This window comes from Artibeus jamaicensis, unplaced genomic scaffold (genome assembly GCF_021234435.1).
Source record: "Artibeus jamaicensis isolate MK-2021 breed Jamaican fruit bat unplaced genomic scaffold, CSHL_Jam_final contig_465, whole genome shotgun sequence".
NCBI lineage: Eukaryota > Metazoa > Chordata > Mammalia > Chiroptera > Phyllostomidae > Artibeus > Artibeus jamaicensis.
The window spans coordinates 13,289,084-13,305,939 of record NW_026521843.1 but is presented as its reverse complement, the minus strand read 5'-3'; the positions used below and the strand labels follow the sequence as shown (position 1 = coordinate 13,305,939).

Below are 16,856 nucleotides of genomic sequence, written 5' to 3'. Positions count from 1 at the left end.
TGACCTTTGGAACAGGAAGCGGCCTGAGTGCAGAGGGAGGTGGAAGTGGGACTGGACTGGGAGGCCCGGCCTCTACCAGAGCGGCGTTACCAGTGGCTTTCCAGGCTGGACAAACTCCGGGCAAAGTGGCTTCCCTGAGCTGCAGTGGTGGGGGGCGTAGTGTAGTGTCTCCCTGATTTTGGCCAATCTCTTGGCCACCCTGGAGTGTTGTCTTCTGGTCTGAGGTTAGGAGCCTTTAGCCCAAATGCCAAGGCTGAGTTAACCCTTCTGTCTGCTATTGTTTGCTCGGGAGGAGGGTGAGAGTGAACGCACCGGCATTCCCTCACTGCCCTGGGCAGGCTCCTGCGATGAGGAGGCCCCTCCCCCACCCAGCCACCGTCCTTGCCCCTTCCTCCCCTTTCTCTTGCCTCCTGCTGCTAACCCACCTCGTCTTCCTCCCCCCACCCCCGCTGGTTTTGTCACGATGGAGGCCCCCTTCCTTCACCTCCGTCTGCCAAAAACTGTTTCGTCTGCCAGTGACTGTTTTGGGTGCGTGCTCTCCTGCACCTAGTGGGTTGGCTGTACTTAATAGCCGTCAGCAGCAGCATCTGACAAGCAGGAGGAAGTTGTGGGGGAAGAATAATGTTCAGGAACTGGCTGTGGAGGGTGGAGGGGAGAGACAAAGGGCTGTGAGGGAGGACGGAGGGTAGTGTCAGGCACGACTGGATTCTAGGTCTGGGGCGTCCACCGCCCACCCACCCACTGCTGTTTGATGTGGACCTGACTGAAGCTCCTTCCCACAGGAGGCCCTTCTTTTTCTCCTGCCCTCTGCTAACTGCACGTCTGGTTCTGGCCGGAGGGGCCTTGTCACTTCCGATGGGGTCTTTGGGTCACTCGAGACAGCACCCTGGTCCAGGTCGGTCATCAAACCTGATGTTGGAAGTGGCAGGGTGGAGGGAAGGGAGCAGAAATAGCTAGGCAGGGCATTGATCTGCCCCAGTCTGGTGCACTCGGTTAGGGCTGCCCCAGCTGAGGATTCCAGAAGGGCATCTTCCTCCTCCCTGGGGTTCCGTGCCTACCTCCCTAGGCCGCCTACCTCCTTGTGGGGGAGGAGGTGGTGGGTAATTGATAGTAGGAGGGGAGGGCAAAGTCCTGGCAGGTATGAGTGGGGCTCGGTTGGGAGGAGTAGTTACTACGCATTCTTCCACCTCATCCTCCCAGCTGTTTGTGGGCTGGGGGCAGGGGATGAATTATCCCATTTTAGAACTGGCTGAGTCAGAGAAAGAACTAGGACTTCCATCCTTAGTGTTTTAGGGATTGCTACAGGAAACCGATTGGTCCCGGAACAAAGACTTAAAGAATGAATGAAATGAATTTACAAGAGAGTAGACTATTGAGTTTAAAACCAAGGTTCTTTAACTTGGCACTCTGGGATCTGGAGGTCCGTTGACGGGCTTCGGATCACCCGTGGAAGTCTCGAAACACACAGGCATCAGATTCTTTTACTTTGGAAACGGTTAACAGAAATCCTTCGTTCAAATGCCGTTTTAGGCTGGAGCAGCTCAGCAGAGGAGGGGCTGCTCCAGAGTCAGCTGCTCATGAGTCGCAGAGCTAAGACAGGGAGGTAGATGCTTGGGCTTCCACCATGGAGCTCTCGTGCTCCAGGTTGCTTTCTGGTGCTCTGTTTTCATCTGCAGGATGGGTTTACACCCTTAGCTCTAAGCTCTGGGGGAAAGCTTCATGTTGAGAGGCGTGTCAAGGGTGGGATTTTTTTCTCTCTGAGTCTGGGGTGGTGGAAACGGGTGTAAGGCCTTGAAGTTTGAGGGCCACACGTTCTAGATTCAGTAGCGGGGATAAGGTGGGGTGGAACAGCCTTCAGAGCTAAGCACCAAGGATTTCGCTGTCCTCTGTGGGGGGATGGGAATCCTGGAGCAGGGTGTGAGGCAGAGGAGGCTGAAACGGGAGGCGGGAGGGAGGTGCTGTCCCGCTGCCACAGTGCTGGGGCCCAGGCGAGTTTGTCATGGGGTGGCCGAGAGGATGTCTGTGCTCAGTGAGCAGTTGTTGCAAGAATAACGTATGTGCGGATGGGTCTGAGAGGTTCACAGGTTCACCCCTTCTGTTCTGTGTGCCTTTCTGCACGGCGCGGGCAGGCAAGCTCCTCCAGGCTTCTCTGCGCTGTTTAGGCAGATGGGGAAGGAGGCACGCTGTAAACACAGCGGTGATTTTCATCACCAGTAAACATCACGACAAAGCTGGAGCGGTGGTCGGTCTGGAAGCCACGTGGATGTTTCCGATTGCCCAGGAAATTCATGGGAAACAGATGAGAGGGTCTGGTTCTTGATTGGGAAACAGGAGAGGAGAGGATGGAGCCAAGGACGTGCCTGAGTGAAGGTGCACGATTTGTGTCTGACTCGAGTTAACCTTTCTGTGTCAGGGGGTGGGCAAGCGCTAGCGGCAACAGATCGGGAAAAATGAGATGAGGGAGCAAGGTGTCCCTGCAGGGCGGGAGAGGCGGCCAGAAGTGAGCCAGGGGATCGGAGTTCACCTCTCACCTTTAAGTCTTTCTGTTTTCATGGCAGGCCAGTTGCGTTGATGAGGGAAGAACTCTCTCCGGCCCTTTACCTCCCGTCACTGTCTCCAGACCACACAGAGATTGTGAAGAGCACCCTAAGTTTGAGGTGGCCTTGCTGAGTCCCGGAGAGGTCAAGGTAACTTCTGTTCCTTGTTCCCCCAGGCTGAGAAGAAAGCCAAGGTGATTGCAGTGATGAACGCCGTGGAAGAGAACCAGGGGTCCGGCGACTCTCAGAAGGTAGAGGAAGCCAGCCCTCCCTCAGTACAGCAGCCCACCGACCCTGCGTCGCCCACTGTGGCCACCACGCCTGAGCCTGTGGGGGCTGATACTGGGGACAAGAATGCCACCAAATCAGCGGATGATGAACCAGAGTACGAGGTGAGCGGCTTGCTTCCTCATCTGCCTCGACCAGCTCTGTCTTGGGTCCGTCCGCTGCCAGCCCCCGGTAGCCTGCTCTCCTCTCTCCACTGGATCCCGGGCGTCTTCCTCTCCCTGGTGTTACTCTGTTTTGATCCATTCGGATGGAGCTCCCCTTTGGCTGTCCTGACCCTCAGATGCCCAGGGCTGGGTTGCTGTGGGGGGGATCCGGGTGGCAGGGCCTCGTGACCGCTGTGTAATGACTTGTGCTCCTTGGGGCTCTAGGACGGCCGGGGCTTTGGCATTGGGGAGCTGGTGTGGGGGAAACTGCGGGGCTTCTCCTGGTGGCCAGGCCGCATCGTGTCTTGGTGGATGACGGGCCGGAGTCGCGCCGCCGAAGGCACCCGCTGGGTCATGTGGTTCGGAGACGGCAAGTTCTCAGTGGTGAGTCTCGGGGTTTGGCGGTAGCCTGGCGGGGGGAGGGGTCTTGGTCCCAGGGCCTGCAGTTTTGGCTGGTGGCACAGTCTGGCACGGGGGTGGCAGTGGTGGGTTCTGCTTGCCCCCCGCCCTGTGTGTGTGAATGAAAGAAGCCCCAGAGATAAGTAGGTTGTGCTGGTGGCTCAGAGAGCTAGGATACCTGCCGAGTTGTGGCCTTTGGGAACCCCTTCCCCAGAATTCCTTGCCTTCAGTGCATCCTCACTTGCATGCAGGTCCTTTGTGTCGTGTAATTATTTATTGATGCATCGGGTTCTCTCAAGGACAGGGGCCGGGTCTTGATGCCCCCAACCCCTGCCAGTAGCCAGGCACCCGGCGGGTGCTTGATGAGCATGGAGGGAGGAAAACAAGGGTGGTGGCTGTCCCTCCAGGTGTGTGTTGAAAAGCTGATGCCGCTGAGCTCCTTCTGCAGCGCTTTCCACCAGGCCACCTACAATAAGCAGCCCATGTACCGCAAGGCCATCTACGAAGTCCTGCAGGTGGGTGCCCTCTGCGGGCCTCAGACCGCCCGCTGGCCTAGAGGCCCGAGCGTCCATGTTAGTTCTGGGCACAGGCGTCCTGGGCACCAGGACCTGTGGACTCCTTTTGTCCCCTCCTTACTTGCCCCCTCTCTGCACATTCCCCCTCGGTCTGGCCCTTCCCTGTCCCTTCTCTGCTGGGAGTCTGTCCTCCAGCCCGACGTCCGCCCCCACACCCGTGGTCCTCCAGGTGGCTAGCAGCCGGGCCGGGAAGCTGTTTCCCGTGTGCCATGACAACGACGAGAGCGACACTGCCAAGGCTGTGGAGGTGCAGAACAAGCAGATGATCGAGTGGGCCCTCGGGGGGTTCCAGCCCTCTGGCCCCAAGGGCCTGGAGCCACCAGAAGGTAAACGCAGGGGCCCGGGAGAGCCATGCCTGGGGAGAGCTGCCATGGCCTCCACTGAGGGGCCATAGGCTCCCCCCTCTGGGGTCAAGGTAGGGGCAGTGCTGCTCTGTGACTCGGAATAGCCTGCTCCCCATCGTCCTGGGGGCACCAGGGAGGTGGGAGCAAGGAAAAGGTGGGGCACCAGGCTCCACCCATTGTAGGTAGATTGGGGGAGGAGAGCAAACTGGGATTCCTCGTCAGCTGGTAATGACCATGACCTCATTGCATGCTTCTCCCGTCCAGAGGAGAAGAACCCCTACAAAGAAGTTTACACAGACATGTGGGTTGAACCTGAGGCAGCTGCCTATGCACCACCCCCGCCAGCCAAAAAGCCCCGAAAGAGCACAACTGAGAAACCCAAGGTCAAGGAGATTATTGACGAACGCACAAGAGGTAGTTGGCCTGGCTCTGGAGAGAGTGGCATGGCGAGGCCCGCACTCAGAGGAGTGGGCGAGGCCTTCCTGGCCGCCTCTGATGCTGGGCTTCCCTCCCCTCCGCAGAGCGGCTGGTGTATGAGGTGCGGCAGAAGTGCCGGAACATCGAGGGTGAGTTCTGCCAGGACAGCCGGCCAGTCAGAAGCCTCTGTCCCTGGGGGAGGCAGGTGGGCTGCCTGGTGCAGAGGCACAGCTGCTTAGGAAAGTGTGAATGACATGGGACTTCAGTAGTCAGGGACAGGGTCTGTTCTATTCTCTGCATCCCACCACCATCAGCCTATTTCACTCACACTCACACACACACACACACACACACACACACACACACACCCCTGTCTTCTGGTGCCATAATCTGGCTTTCCTGTCCATGTCATCGGCTGCTCATTAGGGTTTGGGACACTCCAGTGGGTCACAGAGGGTGGCCTGTCCTGGATTTCATTGAATTTGCCTGAACTCGACCTTTTGGCCTTTCCCCTCTCATCCCCTTCTTTCCTTCAGCTCTCATTTATTAGCATCCCATATCTGCCTCCCTTGGCTTAGTTATGGCGTGTCCAGGTTGGGGACCCTCAGGCCTGGGAAGGTTGGGGGTGGGGGCCCAAGGACTATCTCCAGAGTCACCCTGGGGCAGGACCCTGTTCTCGTTGGCGGGTTTCTGCCCTGTCTGACACCGTTGTGGCTGGCGGCAGTGATGCTCTGAGGTGACTGGCTTCTGAGATGGCCCCAGCACCTCCCTGTTCCGTGGAATGCCTCCCAGACTCCTCTCTGCCTTACTTTCTGGCTGCCACTCCGGCATGCCCCTTTTTGTAGCTTTTCTGGAGCTGGCTTTGGTCCTCGGTGAGGGCAGCCCTGTGGGGACACTCACTCTGCTTTCTTTGTTCCCTAGACATTTGCATCTCTTGTGGAAGCCTCAACGTCACCCTCGAACACCCTCTCTTTATTGGAGGAATGTGCCAAAACTGCAAGGTAGGGTGGGTGGAGGGCGCCCCTTGCTCGGCCCCTGGATGAGCTCACAGAACAGATGTTTGGGCTTCAGGCGTTTGAGCTGCCATTTGTTTCCCTCCTGAGAGATTCTTCCCCCTCCAACACCCGTGCTAGTCCCCAGGTGGTCATCAGTCACCAGTGCGAAGTGGGGGCAGGTCAGGCTGACCGATGGGTGGGTTTCTGTGCCCTTGGGGCCAGGAGAAAACCCAGGGCTGCCTCAAGGGGCAAAGAGCCCAGCTCTTTGGCCATCTCTGAGGCCTCCTCAGTGCTGTCCACCACTGTCCCCTCACCTGATCTGTGGTTCAGGTCGGACCCTGGTTGGATGGGTGGCTGGGTCAAGGTCCCAAGGTGAGAGCCCCCAGCTGGCTACAGCCTGCCTTGGCCCGCTGCCCGGGTCCCGCCCAGGGCCTGACGCTCCCGCTCCCCTGCCCCCTAGAACTGCTTCCTGGAGTGCGCGTACCAGTACGACGACGATGGCTACCAGTCCTACTGCACCATCTGCTGTGGGGGGCGCGAGGTGCTCATGTGCGGGAACAACAACTGCTGCAGGTGAGCGTCCCCACCCGGCCCCCCCCCCACCGGTGCTGGGCGCTTGCTGCCCACCCTGCCCAGCCAAGTGCCATCCAGGACTGGCCCGGGGCTGGGAGTCCCGCCGCTACCCTGAGCTTCCTTCCAGGTGCTTTTGCGTGGAGTGTGTGGATCTCCTGGTGGGGCCAGGGGCTGCCCAGGCGGCCATTAAGGAAGACCCTTGGAACTGCTACATGTGCGGGCACAAGGGCACCTACGGGCTGCTGCGGCGGCGGGAAGACTGGCCCTCTCGGCTGCAGATGTTCTTCGCCAACAACCACGACCAGGAATTTGTGAGTGCTGGGCCTGGGGCCTGCTCTGGAGCTCTGTGCCGCGGAGGGCAGGCTCAGCTGAAGCGATGGTGCTTCCGTGGGTCCCGGGGACGCGCCATGAGTGGAGGTGCCTGAGCCACACTCCGGCCGGGCAGGGCTAGGAGCCGCCGCGCTCCCAGGGAGCTGGGCGGGCAGCCCTGCATGCGGAGCCGGAGTGCAGGCCTGGGCGCTCACCGGCCCGGTGGTGGTGTGCTCCCTGCTAGGACCCTCCGAAGGTCTACCCACCTGTCCCAGCCGAGAAGAGGAAGCCCATCCGGGTGCTGTCTCTGTTTGACGGGATTGCTACAGGTGAGGGTGGCCCCGGTGTCCTCATGCCGGGTGGGTCGTGCAACTATGTGTGTTTCCACTTGGGCAACACGGAACAGTAGTGAGGGTTGCAACTGTTAAAGCATTGTCACCCTAGAGGAGGAACTTAGTGTTCGATGAAAAGTAACGTAAGTGGTGAACCAGCGTGTCCAGTGGGCGCTTTTCTTGGTGGCGGAGGCTTCCCAGCAGAGGAGGGAGCGCCTGCTAGTCAGAGAGGATACTGACGGTTTTCACAAACCTCAAAGGAGGGATGGGCAACCAAAACAAAAACAAGAGAGCAAAGAACATTGAGATTGAGATTGCCCATAATCCTGTAATCAGTGTTTTGGTGTATGTCGTTGTAGATTTTTTTGGTGTGCGCTTATATACGTCTGTTTATGTAATCATACAGAGATGAAACAAAAGGGTAGTAAAACGGGTAGTGTTTGAACTTGGCCTTCTATTTATGATCCTGCGGCTCTCTCTCATGTCAATCAGCGTAGAACTACATGCTTTATTTGTCAACGCTGCTCGGGATTCCACCGAGCCAAAGTACCGTAATTTATTTAATCCTCCGCTGGGTCCTGCGCTGTTTTTTCCACTGTCGAGAGCGGTGCTCTGACAAGCCTCCCTGCACGCACGTTGTCACAGGCCGAAGAAGCTGTCATCTTTCAGAAGATGCTGGGTCACCATGCCCGTGCTGTTTTCCTCCTGTGCCGAAAGCCCTCGCAAAAAGTGGTGCGGCATTATCTGCCCCTCTGGCCCGCTCCCAGGCTGAGGGCGTCTCACTTCCTGAGAAAGGAGCAGCCCTGCTCAGAACTTGCCTTCTCATGACCAAAAGGAGAGGGACCATCTAAGCCCAGGGACCTGGGCCAAAGAGCCAGTGTGGGCATGGCACCCCAGGCCGGATGGTGGTCGTCTGCAGCTCAGCGCTGATGCTCGCTCGGAGCAGCTGTGCTTTCCAGGCCAGGGCCTGGGGCCTCCTTAAGCCACGTGGCACTTCAGTGGTCTGCAGGCGCTCCCGGGCTGGGGGCTGTGGGGAATGCGGGGAGTGGTCCGACAGAGGCCTCTGCCTCCTGGCGCAGTCGGGCCTGTTCTAGTTGTTTCCTCAATCGGCAGGTTTTTGTGGAGGGATGATGGTGAGGAAGTGGGTATAGTCAGCTCAGGAGGAAACCCACGGATGAGGCTCCATGCCCTGTCTGGGAGACCATGTGTTGGCCAAGAGAAAAGCCGAGTTGGGAATCGTGCTGCCCTGAGGGGTAGAGAGGGTGCGAAGTGCTGGGGGCTCCTTGAGGAGACGGCGGTTCCGGGCGTCGGCAAGGGTGAGCATCTTCAGAGCAGGCGGCGTCTGCGTTGAGTCTGGCAGGTGGGTGGGACGGCAGCAGGACACGCTGTTCTGGGGAGAGGAGCGGCGAGGACAGACCCGGGTGTGTGACATGGAGAAACAGGAAGCTGGAGGCCACCTGAAAACCAGCTGTTGTTCTTCCTGGGACCCCACACTGGACCCTGAAACCACATGCCGTCTGGTCAGCCCGCTGTGGCCTCTGCTGCCTTCAAACTAGACTAGACGAGACAGGAAGCAGCCTTGATGTCCTCATCATTGATATTCCAGTTGGTCCAGGAAGATGTAAAGCAGCTTACTGGGCAGGGTGGGACTCGGGCCTGTGGCTGACCCATGTGTCCAGTTGGCCAGAGGACTCCCTGGAAAGACCAGGGTGCCGGAGGCGACCCGGTGACCGGGTTTTTTGCCGGCAGGGCTCCTGGTGCTGAAGGACTTGGGCATTCAGGTGGACCGCTACATCGCCTCGGAGGTGTGCGAGGACTCCATCACGGTGGGCATGGTGCGGCACCAGGGGAAGATCATGTACGTCGGCGACGTCCGCAGCGTCACACAGAAGCATGTATGTCCGTGCCGCGGGCCGTCCCGCTGCTTCTGCTCCTCTTGCGCTCAGCCCTTGGGGGCAGCGCCGGCCCCCTTTCGTTCTGTTCACATGTTCTTTTCCTTTCCCTGTTCGCCCCCCAGCCTCTCCTCCTCCTCTTCCACTGTCCTCCTCGTCTTGAGGGTGATGGGCAGAGTGCAGTGGGAATTGGGGAGCTGACCTTTTGGGGTTCCGGCAGCCCTCTGGCTAGTTTCAGGGCCCTTGTTATGTGAGTGCTTAGGATGGCAGCGCGGGGGCTGCCCGTCCGCCTCACACTTCGGGGACGGCTTTACCAGCCTCCGTTTCCCAGGGTTTCAGGTGGGGTCTTCGCCCTTCGGGTCGCCTGTGTCTACCCCTGAAACTGTAGGCCCCAGGGAGGGGCATTTGGTGGGCGTTCAGATCCCAAAGGGTGCAGAGGGCCGAGTGCCTTCGGCTCAGCTGTGTGGCCAGGGCCGCCTTCTCCCGAGTGGCTGCTTTTCCTGCCGGGCACACGCCGGCTTCCCTGCCGGCCTCAGATCACCCAGCCGGTCCCTTCGCCTTGTCATTTGGGAAACTGAGCCCAGAGGCCTCAGTGACTGGCCTGTGGCTGCACAGCATGTGTGTGTGCGTGTACATCGTATGTGTGTTTGTGAATGCGTGTGTGTGGTGAGTGTGTAAAGCATCCAGGTCTCCTCTCCCCACGTCCAAGTACTTTTTTTTGGGCCACGTTCATGGATGATTTCTGTCCTCCTCTCTGCCTCTGTCCCCGGACATCAGGCCATCACATTACCTTTATCCCCCAGATCCAGGAGTGGGGCCCGTTCGATCTGGTGATTGGGGGCAGCCCGTGCAATGACCTCTCCATCGTCAACCCTGCCCGCAAGGGACTCTACGGTAGGTGCTGGGGCGGCCCCTCCCAGCACCCCTGCCCGCCCCCCACCCCCACCCCTCCACCCCCGTGCCCAAGCCCTCCCGCTGTCTCGGCAGACAGCCCCGCTGACGGCTTTCTCCTTTGCCTCTCAGAGGGCACTGGCCGGCTCTTCTTTGAGTTCTACCGCCTCCTGCACGATGCGCGGCCCAAGGAGGGAGATGACCGCCCCTTCTTCTGGCTCTTTGAGAATGTGGTGGCCATGGGCGTTAGTGACAAGAGGGACATCTCTCGATTTCTCGAGGTATAGCTGGCACCTGGTTCGGCCAGTTCACTGATGGCTTGTGCCTTGGACTGTCACTTTATCCCCGTCTCATCTGCACTGTGGAGCTGGGGGTGGGGTGGGCTTCTGCTTTGCAAGGAGCTTGTTTGGGAAGCTTGGGGCTTCCCAGTTAGCCAGGGAGGGCAGCAGCTTTAGAGGCCCACCCTGGAAGAACTCATGGTCTCCCTCTAAGAGGGGTATGTGGCTGCGGGCCCCAGGACTTGAGGACTTGACTGTGAAAGAGGGGTGCTCTCTCCTGGGGCTGGGCAGCCTAGTGTTTCACTGGGGGACCTCAGAGAGGCCAAATCGACGGCTGTCCTCACTCCTTGGCAATCGTGACAGGTGCTCTATGTCACCTGGGAAGAAATGGTTCATCTCATAACGTGGGTCCCAGCCCAGCTCTGAGCCAGGTTTGAGCCCTGCACAGAGGGTTTCTGTGGCCAGAGGCATTTTCGGGGCAGATGGTCCGGGAGCTCAGCCTACGCACCTGAGTCTTGGGATCAGTAGCCCTGCCGGCAGCTGTCTGGCCAGCTCATGACCTGGGTGCGCACACATGGGGGCTGGCTCTCTCAAAGCCCCATGGCGAGACAGAGCTGTGGGGTCTGGTACCATGGCCCGCGGTGGTATTTATATAAGCGTTAGTTTCCTCAGTCACACTAGTCCTGTTTCGGGGACTCATAGCCACCGGGTGCTGATGCGGTCGTGGCAGCCGTAGTGAACGGTGCAGACACAGAGCGATTCCATCCTCGTAGCATGTTCGCTTGGTCGGTGCTGGTCCGGAAAGTTCTAGTAAGAGCCTGTGCAGTGAGGCGAGGTTACCTTCTGGCTCTTCCCGGAGGCGTCAGGCTGCCCGGTCCGTGGCCTCCGCGGAGAAGTCGGAGCCTTTGAGGCTGTAACTAGGAAAACTTCCTGGCATGAGTGGACGTTCCCCTCTCGCTCACCGTCGACCTCTCCTGTTTTACAGTCCAACCCTGTGATGATTGATGCCAAAGAAGTGTCAGCTGCACACAGGGCCCGCTACTTCTGGGGGAACCTTCCTGGTATGAACAGGTGGGTCATAGCACCCGGGCCTGGGGTGGCTGCGGGGCGTGGGCGGTGTCTGCTGGCAGGACGGCCCGGCTGAGGGGGTCCCTGAGTGGCCTTCTCGGGCCAGCTGACCGCTGACCAGCTTGCCACGCGGCTGTGTTCTTTGTTTCCTTCTTGAGGAAGGAGGGGAGTCAGGGTATAGGATATACTTGCCAGAGAAGCCAGCAACTGGCGGTCGAGAGCAGGCCCTTTAGAAGTGCACTGTCCGCACAAAAGAAGAATCGACATGCTGCTGAGTTAGAGAGTCGGTTCTCCTGCGCTGACGATGTTTGTGGAGTCAGCGGTCTTAGTCTGCCAAGGCCGTCACGGAGGATGGGGTTGGGCATGGGGGAGAGGTGCCCGCGGCTCAGCCGCACGCTGGTCCAGGACAGGGAGTCTTGAAGCAGCTACTTGTAGGGCAGGGGTTCCGACCTCGTTCGTCCACGCTCAGTTGGCTGCAGGTCTTTGGAAGGATGTGCTTCATTTAGGTAACACAGGTAGAGATTCGAACATTGAGGAATGAAGAACGTTTCATTTCTTCAGTGCAATAGTTGCATTATGAAAAAGGCCTGTGAGGACAGAAATTCTGGTTGAAAGGGAGCAGCTAAAGAGCAGAGTGAGGTCTGCCGCCTCTAGGTCTCTATTGTGGAGGAAGGTATCTTCCAGAATGTTCTGAGCATGGAGTTGACACCCCCTGGGCAGTACTGCCTGGAAAGGGCAAACATCCTTCCACCTGGCCTCAGTTATCTCCTCTCCCTCTTTGCCGTCAATGCCAAGTTGCAGGAACTTCCCCAGACTTGTGCCCCTTTGGCAAGGCTGCTGTCTTTGGTGAGGCTTGCTGACGGGAAGGAGGGGGGGTCAGTGGGGCAGCCGACCTGCGGACTCGCCGTGCGCCCCTGAGGTTCCCGAGATGGACGTGTGCGTTGGAGAAATGGGCTGGCTTCTGTGGTCTGGCGCTGTCCTGAAGCCACTGACTCGGGGTGTCCCTCCAGGCCTTGGTCCCAGGGGACTATTCCCACTTGCTTCTTCCAACTCTAAAGTTCTAGAACTCTGAGATTCCAGGAGGAGCTGGCGGGGGTACCAGGTGGGACCAGGCAGAGTTGTATTTGTGTACATGTGTGTGCACACATAGGCGGAGAGGAGCCTGGAGGTGCAGCCGGAGCACAGGTCCCGGGGCCCCCAGGCGGAGGTGGCAGGTCACCGTGAATCCTCCATTGGGTGTTTCTACATTGCTGGGAAAGCCCCCTCCGAAGGGGGTCTGGCCTGCCCCCTGGAGAGTGACACACTTAGTGTCAGAGAATTTCAGTCTGCAGGGCCCGCAGAGTGTCTCTCTCTGCCTGTCCATTTAAGGGGGACAGTTCACTGCATTTTATCCAGTGTACACACCCATGTAACTGTCGCCGTAACCGAGATACACAGCACTCTGTCACCCCCAAAGTTTGCTCGGGGGTGATGATGGATACTTTCAAAACTTTTCAATCTGATTGGAAGCATTTAGGTTTTCTCCCTTCCGGGCAGGCGTTGTCTGTGTGTCTGTAGTTTGAGACCCTGTGTGAACTTCCCTCCAAGGGTCGCTGCTTGCTGGGTCTGGGCCCAGGGGTGGCTGCCGCGTGTGTGCATGTGTTCGGGGTTGTTGGAAGGGCTCACGACATGCGTGGGGGACAGGACCCCTCTGGTTACCTGTGTGAGTCAGGCAGCAGGCCCAGCACTGCCGGGTGTGCCCCCGCCCTCCTCCCGGGTTCTGTCGTCACCCTCTCTTTTCTACCTCCCAGGCCGTTGGCGTCCACTGTGAACGATAAGCTGGAGCTGCAGGAGTGCCTGGAGCACGGCAGAATAGCCAAGGTCAGCCCGGCCCCAGAGCCCTGTGTGGGGCGGGGGTGGGGGAGGGGGCGGGGGGGCAGGGCCGCCACCAGGGCTGTGCGCTGCCCGCCCCCTCGGGCTCTGGGCGTGCCCGGCACCGGGAATGCTATTGAGGAGGCCGTGTGGGCCATTCACACGGTTGGGCGCAGGAGAGGATCCAGAGAAAGGAAGGTCGGGAGGGTAGGGACAGTCATTGCTGCCAGTCACTATTTTCCACCACAAGGAAAGACTTGCCACACTTGGCTGGTGTGGCTCAGTGGACTGAGAGCTGGCCTGTGAACCAAAGGGTTGCCGGTTTGATTCCCAGTCAGGGCACATGCCTGGGTTGCAGGCCAGGTTTCCCAGTCAGGGGAGAGTACGAAGCAACTGATTGATGTATTTCTCATACACTGATGTTTCTCTCCCTCTGTGTCTCCCTTCCTTCCCCTCTCTCTAAAAATAAATAAATATAATCTTAAACAAACAAACCAAGAAGTCATTGCTGGCCTCAGCCTTCCTTGCTAAGTAAGCATTGCCTGCTGTCCTGCGGGAGGCAGATGCTGAGAAACCTTTGCCCAGGTCCCTAGAGCTGGACCGATTTTGGCCGGGACCCTTGGCTTGAGCCTCCACATCAGAGATTCCCCTGTGACGTGGAAGCTCTGCCTCTCCGAGAATCCCCCCGAGTGGGTGCACCAGGCACCGGGCTCTGTGAGGGCAAGGGCGCCTTGGAGCCTGAGTGGTTGGGCATCTTTCTGCCTGTGAGCCAGTAGGGAGAGCAGCAGCTCTTAGAAGGCCTGGGAAGGACCTTGCTTGCTGTACCCCAGGCCCTTGGCCAGCAGGAGTGGATGAAGGGTGGCTGGGTAACCTCAGACTAAGAAGGAGGAGCAAGGCGGCAGGGTCCGCAGAGGCTCATGACCGGGGCCCATCCCTGGCGCCCTGGGTGGGCTGGGCCTCGGCAGGGTTGGACTCACCAGCCCCTGGCGAGCGCCTGGTGCATGTGGTACAGACGTGACCGGTGAGTGAGTGCTCATCCCTCTTTCCTCATCTTCTAGTTCAGCAAAGTGAGGACCATTACTACTAGGTCGAACTCCATAAAGCAGGGCAAAGACCAGCATTTCCCCGTCTTCATGAACGAGAAAGAGGACATCTTATGGTGCACTGAAATGGAAAGGTACCCGAGGCCATGGGCTGGAGTCACGGGGCTGTGTGGTGTGTTCTCGCCGCTCTCCCCACGGGGGGGGGGCCTTGTCTCCACTGGCCGAGCCGGTGTCTTCCGCAGACGCCCCGGGAGCAGCGGGTTTCCCAGGCGGTTCCCAGCATGGCGCCTAGGAACCAATCCATCCGTCCCCGAGGCCTGGCCTCCCGGAGGCCCTGCTGCCTGCCAGGAAAACACGGCGGCTTCAGGAGCTCCCTGACCTGGTGCTGTTCCTTTTGAGGATCTGCTGAGCACAACAGCACAGGACTAGCGGGGCCCTCCAGCCCGAGCACCCGGATTTGGTGCCAACTGGACTCACAGGCAGATGCCTTCCTCTATGTACCTGTGACTCAGCCAGACCGGGACTGTGTACAAGCAGCCAGAGCCAAGGGGGCCTCCTGTGCTCGGGCAGGAGTTCGGCCCCTTTGGAGGTTTTCCCTGTCGTGAGGACAAGGTGTTAGGATTAGGAGGGGAGGATTAGGATTAGGATTAGGAGTTTCCCACTGCGGACCTGAACCTCGGGTGGGGCCTGCCCCGCACGTGCCCTTCCCCAGTACAACTCTGCTTCTGCTGTGTGGCAACTCCCTAGGACGCGGTTACCTTACCTGCCTCGACTCGGCAGAAAGCACTGGGGTGCCCGAGTCTCGACCCGGTCACAGGGGCCCGAAGGCCCCTGGGAGTCCCGCGCGGCAGCCACTCACCCGTGCCCCTCTCTGCCTTTCCTCCCCAGGGTGTTTGGCTTCCCCGTCCACTACACCGACGTCTCCAACATGAGCCGCTTGGCGAGGCAGAGACTGCTGGGCCGGTCGTGGAGCGTGCCGGTCATCCGCCACCTCTTCGCTCCGCTGAAGGAATATTTTGCTTGTGTGTAAGGGACACGAGGGCAAACTCAGATAGTGACAGAGTCAAACAAACAAAAAAATCACAAAACACAACAAAACACCAAGAACGTGAGGATGGAGAGAAGTATCAGCACCCAGAAGAGACAAAGTTAACAGCCACAGAGGCGGAAATACCGGAGGGCTTTGCCTTGTGGAAAGGGTTGGACATCATCTCCTGGTTTTTCAATGTTAACCTTTAGTCCTATTTAAAAACAAAACCGAGTTCTCTCCCCGCCCGGCCCACCTTTTTTTTTTTTTTTTTTTTTTTTTTTGGTCAAACCTTTTATTTTCTACTCTTTTTCAGAGGGGTTTTCTGTTAGTTTGGGTTTTTGTTTCTTGCTGTGACTGAAACAAGAGGGATTTTATTGCAGCAAAAATTAATAACAAAAAAAATAGTAACAATACCTTGCAGAGGAAAGATAAGAAAGATGGGGGGAGGAAATTTTATAGAAATCTATATATTGGTATTGGATTTTTTTCTTTACTCTCTATCTTTTCTGTTGTTGTCTCTAGCCTGATCAGATAGGAGCACAAGCAGGGGACAGAACACAGAGGGACACTGAGGAGGCAGAGCCCCCCCCAGCCACTGAGCTGTCTTGCCAGCACCATTCCTGGTCATGCAAAACAGAGCCCAGCCAGCAGCAGGGAGACGAGAACACCACACAAGACCCTTTTATACAGTATTTCAGGTGCCTACCACACAGGAAATCTTGAAGAAAATCAGTTTCTAGAAGCCGCTGTTACCTCTTGTTTACAGTTTATATATATATGATAGATATGAGCTATATATATAAAAGGTACTGTTAACTACTGTACAACCTGACTTCATAATGGTGCTTTCAAACAGCGAGATGAGTAAAAACATCAGCTTCCACGTTGCCTTATGTGCAAAGGGTTTTAACCAAGGATGGAGAGAGGGAGGTAGCGCGAAGGTGAAAACTTCATCGAGGGTGGGCGCTTCCCCCTTGGTGTCAAGCGAGGTGGAGGCGAATTGGGGAGCAGCGCTTTCCCGAGTCTCCCAGCCAAAAAGGGGGGTGAGGTAGTCGGGACCGTGGACAGCTGAGAGTGGGGTTCATCCAGGATCACGCAATAACCTTTCATTTCTGCTTTCCAAAAGGAGACCCCCTCAGCAAGGTGGCAGGATGAGGGGTCTTCATTCCGAGTTTCTCACATTAGCCGATTCGAGGGCTCCTCGTGGTGGGATCAGAAGTAATCCAGAGTGAGGGCGGTGACAGTTCAAACCCCACCTGGAGCAAATAAAAAAACATACAAAACGTACTGGTGCTTTCCTGTCTAAAGTCGCCTTTTGTGTGTTCTTTTATGAGGCCCCACCATCCGCCCTCTGTGCACAAGGCGGCTTCCGGCCCTGGAATGTGATGTTTTTGGTCATCTCCAAAGGCTGCAGTTTTATACTGGGAGGCTGATGACACCTTTTGTTATAATTATTCTTATGGTTCTGGTTATAGTTATGTTTGTTTTCAGATTTTTCGTTAAGAACACAGAAACCCAACCCCCCTTTAGGTTTCAAACCAAGGTGCGGGGAGCAGGGTGCTTCTACGTGAGTGGTGGCCCTGGTGCCCCCGCTCCCCACCCCTCGGGCCAGGTGGGCCACCAGGCGCAGCTGGCAGCTGGGCAGCCGGGGAGTCCCCAAGGCCGGCCCTTCCGGTGCGTCCCTCTTCTCTTCTACTTCCCCTCCTCTGGAATCACGTGTGTCAGGGCTGGAGGGAGGACCGGCCGTCTCTCTCCTCGTGTGTGTGTGTGATTGGAGTGGTGTGTATTTCTTTTCTAGTGCTTGGTCTGGTGATAGCTGTGCTCTTACCTCGAGTCAGCAGCACCTGGAGCCCCAAGTGTGCGACACTTGGTTCCACTTCCTACCGAGGCA

At 57.9% G+C, this 16,856-nt stretch overlaps 1 protein-coding gene across 14 annotated transcripts in view; it reads left to right on the top strand.

Annotated features, from left to right (window-relative positions):
• Positions 1–16,252, top strand: part of DNMT3A (DNA methyltransferase 3 alpha) — a 94,628-nt gene extending 78,376 nt beyond the window's left edge. For 11 of the 14 annotated variants that reach the window (XM_037146759.2, XM_053666821.1, XM_053666820.1 and 8 more), the window contains 17 exons: positions 2,714–2,929; positions 3,194–3,352; positions 3,775–3,882; positions 4,112–4,268; positions 4,551–4,700; positions 4,808–4,852; positions 5,625–5,704; positions 6,159–6,271; positions 6,399–6,582; positions 6,825–6,909; positions 8,662–8,807; positions 9,608–9,698; positions 9,828–9,976; positions 10,959–11,044; positions 12,832–12,901; positions 13,951–14,069; positions 14,824–16,252. In XM_037146759.2, the coding sequence (XP_037002654.2) occupies positions 2,714–2,929; positions 3,194–3,352; positions 3,775–3,882; positions 4,112–4,268; positions 4,551–4,700; positions 4,808–4,852; positions 5,625–5,704; positions 6,159–6,271; positions 6,399–6,582; positions 6,825–6,909; positions 8,662–8,807; positions 9,608–9,698; positions 9,828–9,976; positions 10,959–11,044; positions 12,832–12,901; positions 13,951–14,069; positions 14,824–14,965 (2,100 nt within the window). In that variant the 3' untranslated portion in view covers positions 14,966–16,252. Of the gene's footprint in view, positions 1–38; positions 225–632; positions 896–2,713; positions 2,930–3,193; positions 3,353–3,774; positions 3,883–4,111; positions 4,269–4,550; positions 4,701–4,807; positions 4,853–5,624; positions 5,705–6,158; positions 6,272–6,398; positions 6,583–6,824; positions 6,910–8,661; positions 8,808–9,607; positions 9,699–9,827; positions 9,977–10,958; positions 11,045–12,831; positions 12,902–13,950; positions 14,070–14,823 lie in introns of those variants that run through there. The other 3 variants (XM_053666831.1, XM_053666832.1, XM_053666830.1) reach the window with 3 other exon arrangements.
• The last annotated feature ends 604 nt before the right edge of the window (positions 16,253–16,856 follow it).